The sequence below is a fragment of the Cibotium barometz genome, chromosome 54 (genome assembly GCF_041138505.1).
Source record: "Cibotium barometz isolate CiBa-2024 chromosome 54, ASM4113850v1, whole genome shotgun sequence".
Classification (NCBI taxonomy): Eukaryota; Viridiplantae; Streptophyta; class Polypodiopsida; order Cyatheales; family Cibotiaceae; genus Cibotium; species Cibotium barometz.
The window spans coordinates 12467999-12474761 of NC_141099.1; the positions used below are offsets into that span (position 1 = coordinate 12467999).

Genomic DNA, 6763 nt, shown 5'->3' on the forward strand with positions numbered 1-6763 from the left:
AAAACAAAAAACAAAAAACAAAAACAAACAAACAAAACAAAACAAAACAAAATAACAGAACAGAGAACTGTAAACTCTAGACCTAAAGCACTAAGAGCTAGAACCAAACATTAAGCTAAACTTTAAAAAAGACTTCGACTCAAAAGTGTAACCATTAACTCCAATGTCTATCCAAACATGAAGTATAGGTTCATCAACTCTATCATGCATAGCGTGGACAATAAGCTATGACATCCCTACTCACATCATCAGTGCCCAAGAGTAGGTTTAAGTTTGTATAAGGTTAGTCCAAAAGAACATGCTTTATAAAACCAACGAACTGAGTTTCTATCACTCTCCGGAGATGATGGGCATGCTCAACCATGATAGAGACTAGCAAGTTTGCTCTAAAGTATAACAAACAATTACAAAACATAGGAAAAAACCAAACTAAGTCTATATTAAGCTAGAGCAAGAAATAAAAGACTAAACAAGACCTACTCTTAAGTTAAAACAACAAACCGTACTCTAAGCTAGAACAAGCCACTTTTACAAAAAAGAGCATTGAATTATGAATTAAGTGGGCTTTTCATAATATGCATACATGTTGCAAAACAAGTATGTTGGCAGCCATTCATTGTTTCAAATTGTTTTAGACCAACAAAAATTTAGAATTGTTAACCAAAAGAAGGCCTTGGACCCTTCAAAATGATGGGGATAGCACTAGGTCCTGGCACAATCAATCTTGTTGAAGGGTAATTATTGCAAGGTTTGGACAAATGATTGTGTATTAGTGAGTTGTTGCTTTCTTTGATTATAGTGCTACACTTGGAATGCAGAAGACAAGGCAAGGCAAAAAAGTCTGCTTGGCTGTGCTTTTCTACTAACAAGAATGCACTTACTGAATGCACTTACTGACTACAAATCAGAACTCTTCAAGGCGGTACCTACCATATCATGTCTAAGTTCTACAATATGATAGATGTGCAACTCAAGAGAATGGCCAATAAAGATTAGAGCTTGATTGTTTACAGACTTCTCACCAATAGTTCAAAACATAATATGATTTTAAAATACCATCCCTGCAATCCTAAGGACCACTGGTGTAGTGCTGCACATCCATGATAAAGGTATGTACTGGAATAATGAATTCTACATCCATGATTTAGGGATGTAGTGGTATACATCCATGATCAAGCTTGATGACTTAAGATGATTTGTCAACTTTTTGGCAGTGCCACTCTTTTCAATGATCTGCCAGAGCTAGATGATCAGGTCCATCCACCCATCATCAGACCTGATGATTCCATATCCAGTAACACCCTCTTTACATGTCAAGGCCACAGATGCTCCCAGCCTACTAGCCAAAAGTTATCATCATGTATATGTTGTCTACATTGGAGCAAGATACAAGGCCGCAAGCGCTTCCGGCCTGATAGCGAGATCACGCATATGTCTACATTGGAACAAGATACAGGGCCGCAAACCCTTCCAGCCTGATAGTCAAAAATTTTCACCATAAATATGTCTACATTGGAATAAGATACAAGGCCGCAAACCTTTCCAGCCTGGTTAATTATGCATACATCCACATTGGAACAAGATAAAACGCCGCAAACGCTTCCAGCATGATAGTCAAAAATTATCATCTTAAATATGTCTACATTGATTCCATTCAAACATCATCAGACTCAGATGCTTTCATATCATGTTATACCCTCAAACTCATTGCCAAAGGCAAAGATGGCCATGGTGGAACAGGATAATCGAGTTCTTCCACCCGCCGATACAAAGCCACAGATGCTTTTAGCCTGATACAAAAGGTTATCATCATGCATATTGCTTGCATCAAGACATAGACTATCATAAAGTTGGCAAGCTAAAATTCAACTTGTGCACAAACTTGTACACTCACCAGGCTGGACCAACACAGAATCTTCCCGTGCTCTTTGCCCACATCACCTGCATTTCCTTGCCTCAGTGAGTGCACAACTTGATACATTCACAATTAGCCATATGGATAACAATTCAAGGATGCAAACAAATCACAAACCTTGTCAGTTCCCCCACAGGAAGCTACCACATGAGTAACTTTGTCATCAATGGTGGTGGTACAGACTGCACCAAAAGCTTCGGCTGTCTGCCACAGTGGGTGTAGACAGGGCTGAGATTTGCTTTTTGGGAAAACTCTGCTGAAAAGGATCTTACAACCAGCTAAGACAGTGTGCCTTATAGCAGCCAGAATGCTCCGAACGTCCCCCTCATGGAGCAACTTATTTGAGAAGAATTTCCAATGGATCTTCTCTAAGACCTGCGTCATGTGTACATCATCTTCAAGTTGTACAAAAGGCCACACACACACACAGCACAGCACAGCACATGCTCCCATTACCACATACCTGTAGCACTGATGCAAGCATGCCAGCAGCCTCTTGCTCATCATACCCAGTTTCGAACAATGATAGTCCAGGTGATCCATATGGCTGTGTACTGCTTGGAAAGTACAAGTATCTGCATGAAACCAAAGAACCCTCTTCAATGTAAGGTTTGAGAACTACTCCACGTAAGCATGCCAGCATCATCCTTACATTCACAAAGAATCAAACCAGCATGATAGTATCTGTACAGCACCGTTGGACCACAATAAGGTTGTCTTTGTGATGTGGCCACACGTGCAATGTATCATCCACAATGACAACTGCTGACTCCAGACCTAGAACACCATCCAAGTCCTTGGTTGTCTGGAGTTTCTTCTCATGATCAGCTGCATCATCATTGCCTCTAGAGATGACTCTCCCAGAAAACAAATCACCAGTTGGATCCAGTATCTTTGCCATCCCTGCTGCATATGTCTCGATACCCATGGTAGAAACATGCAGCTCAAAAAGCTGGCTTGCCTGCAGTCCAAGCCACACAGGACTGTTTACCCATTCAAAATAAGCTCTAACAGAATACAGGATGCTCTATATTCAAAGCCTAGAAAGCCAGGGTACACAAAAAACCCACCCTTGCTAAGAAGTTGCGGACACCTGGCCGTAGCTTTGTCCACACACCAAGGTGTGGAACCCGGTAAAGGTCTCTCCTGTTGCTACCATCCACATTGTCTCTATATAACGCCGCCTCTTCCCGCATGAGCAAAACGGACTCCTGTTCTTCATTGACTTGTGTAAACTGCATGCATACACAACAAATCCACATGACCATGGCTCTCCTTACACAAGGAATCCAAATGGCTACAGTTATCCCCAACACTCACCATGCGTCTTAAGAAAAGAAAAACAGCTTTTATTACCAGTATGGAGTGGAGAAGTGTATGATCCAGGTCCAGCACCAGACACAGCTTTCTGGAGTTCAGCATCCGATTCTGCTCATCAATTCTCCTTGCCCGTTCTGCATATACTGCCACACGCTGCTCTTCATCTAGCCTCTCTATCAGTTCTGAGTCATCCCAACACTTCAGCAGGCCTTCAAAAAATTCTGTACTCGTAGGACAGGGGTCTGATCTCCTGCTTTGCTTGTTCTGAGTGGCAATACCAGAAGACTTGTACCTGTGTTCTATTGACAGATTTGGAGGCTTATTCTCTTCTGAAACTAAAGTACCATTATGGTCCACTTCTGAGTACCAGTCCGATCTGGTCCTCTTTGTAAGCTTCAATGTGCTTCCCTGCCTAGGTTTAGTAGGTGGACTTGCCAAACTCGCTTTCATCTTACGTTGTCTAGTGGCAGTTGTTCCTGAATCTAGTTAGAGACCCATGAGGGTTTCCCACTGATGTCCCTTGTCTGCTTCTCAATACTGCTCTGTCATGCTCACACACATTCATTCTAATGGTGGGAGACCCACAGATTGGATGAGATCAGCAGATAGACCTGTACATGATTGGAAAAATATCTTACTGTCAGGTACATACAAAAATATACGGAAGGTCCAAAATAATATGCTTTGAATGTCCCTGGGTTCCAATGGCGCTGCAACACCCACCCTTCCTCCCCTTTCCACACCTTTTCATATAGAGTATTTTCTGTACTGATAAGAGTAAAACTAAGGGTTACAGATTTCTGGCTGCTGCTAAATGCACTCATCTGACATGAAAGACAGGCTACACATTGCTGAAGGTTGAACCTGAGGTGTGTACGTTTGAAAGGCTGTGCACAGCCAGATCTGCTGGAGGACTGCTCTGAAAATTGTCTCCTGCCCTTACTCTAGGACAAGTGCATGCCTCAAGATGGTATAATCCTTCCTTGGCTTGCAACATGTGTGAAACTACCCACTATTTGTTCTAGCGTCCATCATCCATCTCTCGAACTGTGACATGACCTTGCTGGGAGTGTATCCAACATTCAGAACGTGGGTATCATGTGTAGAAGCCAGTAGGAACATACAAAGACTAGGCCCTCTTTGGACCAGGTACGGCAAGACTACATAAGCCATCAAACTCATCAGTCTACAATCACTAAGAACTCCAGCAGAGAAATCCTCTAGAAGCACATGACTGCGAGGCAAATCGCATATAGCCCCAGATTAACCATGTCTAAGGATGGTTTCACAGATGCTCCCACCCATCAGCGCCATCCAGGCTGCCTGTGAGGGATGGACTGGCCATGCTGCGCATCGCCATTCTGCCCACCCAACTCTCCTTCCATTCCATGGGAGGGAAATTCCAGCAACCAGCCTGTGCCGACAGAGAGGGTGATGTTCAAGACATCCGTATCCTCCTCTCTGAAAGCACATGATCATGGGCTTCATCAAAGAAAGACACAGCCCTGCAACAATCATTCCAAGAAAGAGGTGGGACTACTGACCCTCTTGAAACCCTAATTTTAGTTGAAGCGTCGTCCTTGATGACTGTAACTGCAGATAAAATACATGGAAAAGCTGCAGGTCCTCCTTGTAAGTTGGGGTTGCAACTGATAGCTTTTCACTTTAGTATTCTGAAGACCACGCTAGAGCAGACTTATGTGAACACTGCATGATGCAGAAGCCACACACAGGGGCGGAGGCGAAAGAGAAGCTCACTGCGAATCATATGCTCGAAGACCTCGTCTGTCTCTGCATCCTCGCGCAACTGCGAAATCCATGAACCCTTGCATGAAAGGAGACGGAACAAATTCAAACGTATCCCCACAGGCACTCTTGTCCGCCTCGTTGTCCACCGCGCGCACCCTCTCTGGGCGGAGAAAGGAGGCGGACAAAGGGTAAAGCGCGTCCGGGGTTACCTTTGTCCGCCTCACAAACGTGGGTTAGATTCCTGCCACCCCACCTTATCCAAAGGTGGACACCATTTGCGAGGCGGATAAAGGGTAAAGAGGGAGACATGGGTTACCTTTGTCCGCCCGTGACGCAGGTTAGATTCCTGCCACCCCACCTTATTCAAAGGTGGACAGCATTTGTGAGGCGGACAAAGGGTGAACCAAGTTCGGAGGGAGATGCGGGTTACCTTTGTCCGCCTCGCCAATGGTGTTGTGACGCGCCACCCCTCCCTTAAAGTGTTGTTTTCTGCCTCTACATAGTCCAAAGATTATGGGCTGACCCGTGGTTTACACGCATATAATTCCTTTTCAAATTCCTAGAGTAATAGGAGCCTACCTACCCCTCCTCTAACCTCCAAATTCTTGCCATGTGGCAACTTCGTGAAACTCTTCCTTTGTATAATATATATAGAGATAGCCTTTTCCATTCTATTGGACAAATTGATGTCCTCAAAATTTATGAATGTAGAGCATAAGTCTTATTGGACAAATTTATATAATATATATAGAGATAGCCTTTTCCATTCTATTGGACAAATTGATATACTCGAAATTTATGGATGTAGAGCATAAGTCTTAGGTCATTTGTGAAAGGTTAAAATCTCGTAGTAGTTGTAAAATATGCCAATTCCATGAGGTGTACTAGGAGCCAGGAGCATTAAAAGCAGCCTCCTTTGTTGGCTTTGGAATCTAGAATATAGAACATGTGGAGGCTACAATCATACAGAGATTCTAGGGAGAGAATCGTGGAACTTTATTAATCTTGATTAGCATTGACCTAATCATCTTGAACTCAGCCTATATAAGAGGCACACATCTAGTAGAAATCATCTCTCTCATTCTACTCATTATACCTTGTTTATGTTAAACTTTTATCATTAAGCTGATCTCTCATCATTAGCATGTCATTAGTACCTAAACCATGAGTTTCCTTGTGTACTTTGAGCCTCCATGACTCCAACATTTGGTATCAAAGCCATGTGATTAGGAGTATATAAGTATCAATATTTATGCATAATTACTAGCATTTATAAGAGTTCTCCTAATTATTACTACTAGGCAAAAAAACTACCCTGCACTGTTTTGGTCCATTCTCCTCCTATACTCATCCTTTTTTGTTGAAAACAAAGGTGACATCAAGCTCTATTTATAGCTAAGAGGATTCAGCTAGATTCGCTTGAAATCCTTTTTAGTTGAAAACAAAGGTCATCAAGCTCTATCTATAGCTGAGAGGATTCATTTGAAATCGTCTGCAAAAAAACAGGCACCAAAACTCAGTAGAAAAACGTTAAAATCAATGCCTACAAGCGCAATTGGTAAAATTCCTTTTGTGGGCTTCTAATTAGGTTCAAGAGACACCTGCTCATGAATTTTAAGATGCAGCGTAGCATTCGAGGGAACAGAAAAACCAATTGGCTAGTTCTTCTCAGATGTGTGCACTTTCGAGCTTGATGTGCTGCGTTTTTTGTCTTGAAGCTACTTCATTCATCAAGGGTAAGATCCTCTAAATGTTGCTTGCAAAACCCCTTCACTTCAC

At 42.6% G+C, this 6763-nt stretch overlaps 1 protein-coding gene across 3 annotated transcripts; it reads right to left on the minus strand.

The window, feature by feature from the left end:
• Positions 1-976: 976 nt before the first annotated feature.
• On the minus strand, positions 977-5146 carry LOC147607858 (RNA polymerase II C-terminal domain phosphatase-like 3). 3 transcript variants are annotated; one of them, XM_086789907.1, is made up of 9 exons: positions 4780-5146; positions 3272-3846; positions 2986-3150; positions 2611-2876; positions 2379-2490; positions 2033-2290; positions 1895-1941; positions 1697-1790; positions 977-1475 (listed from the first exon to the last, which is right to left on the minus strand). In XM_086789907.1, exons 2-9 carry the CDS (start codon positions 3683-3685, stop codon positions 1314-1316), a joined length of 1518 nt encoding a protein of 505 aa, XP_086646033.1. In that variant the 5' UTR covers positions 3686-3846; positions 4780-5146; the 3' UTR covers positions 977-1313. The 3 variants fall into 3 exon arrangements, with proteins under 3 accessions (XP_086646033.1, XP_086646034.1, XP_086646035.1); XM_086789908.1 differs by having other exon boundaries at positions 4994-5143; XM_086789909.1 differs by having other exon boundaries at positions 2033-2278; positions 3272-5146.
• Positions 5147-6763: the final 1617 nt, after the last annotated feature.

Coding starts and splice junctions, on each gene's coding strand:
- LOC147607858 (XM_086789907.1), bottom strand. CDS start 3,685: ATGAAAGCGAGTTTGGCAAGTCCACCTACTAAACCTAGGCAGGGAAGC. Junction 2,877..2,985: donor TCCGCAACTTCTTAGCAAGG/GTGGGTTTTTTG, acceptor CTTGGACTGCAG/GCAAGCCAGCTTTTTGAGCT. Junction 1,942..2,032: donor CCTGTGGGGGAACTGACAAG/GTTTGTGATTTG, acceptor AAGGAAATGCAG/GTGATGTGGGCAAAGAGCAC.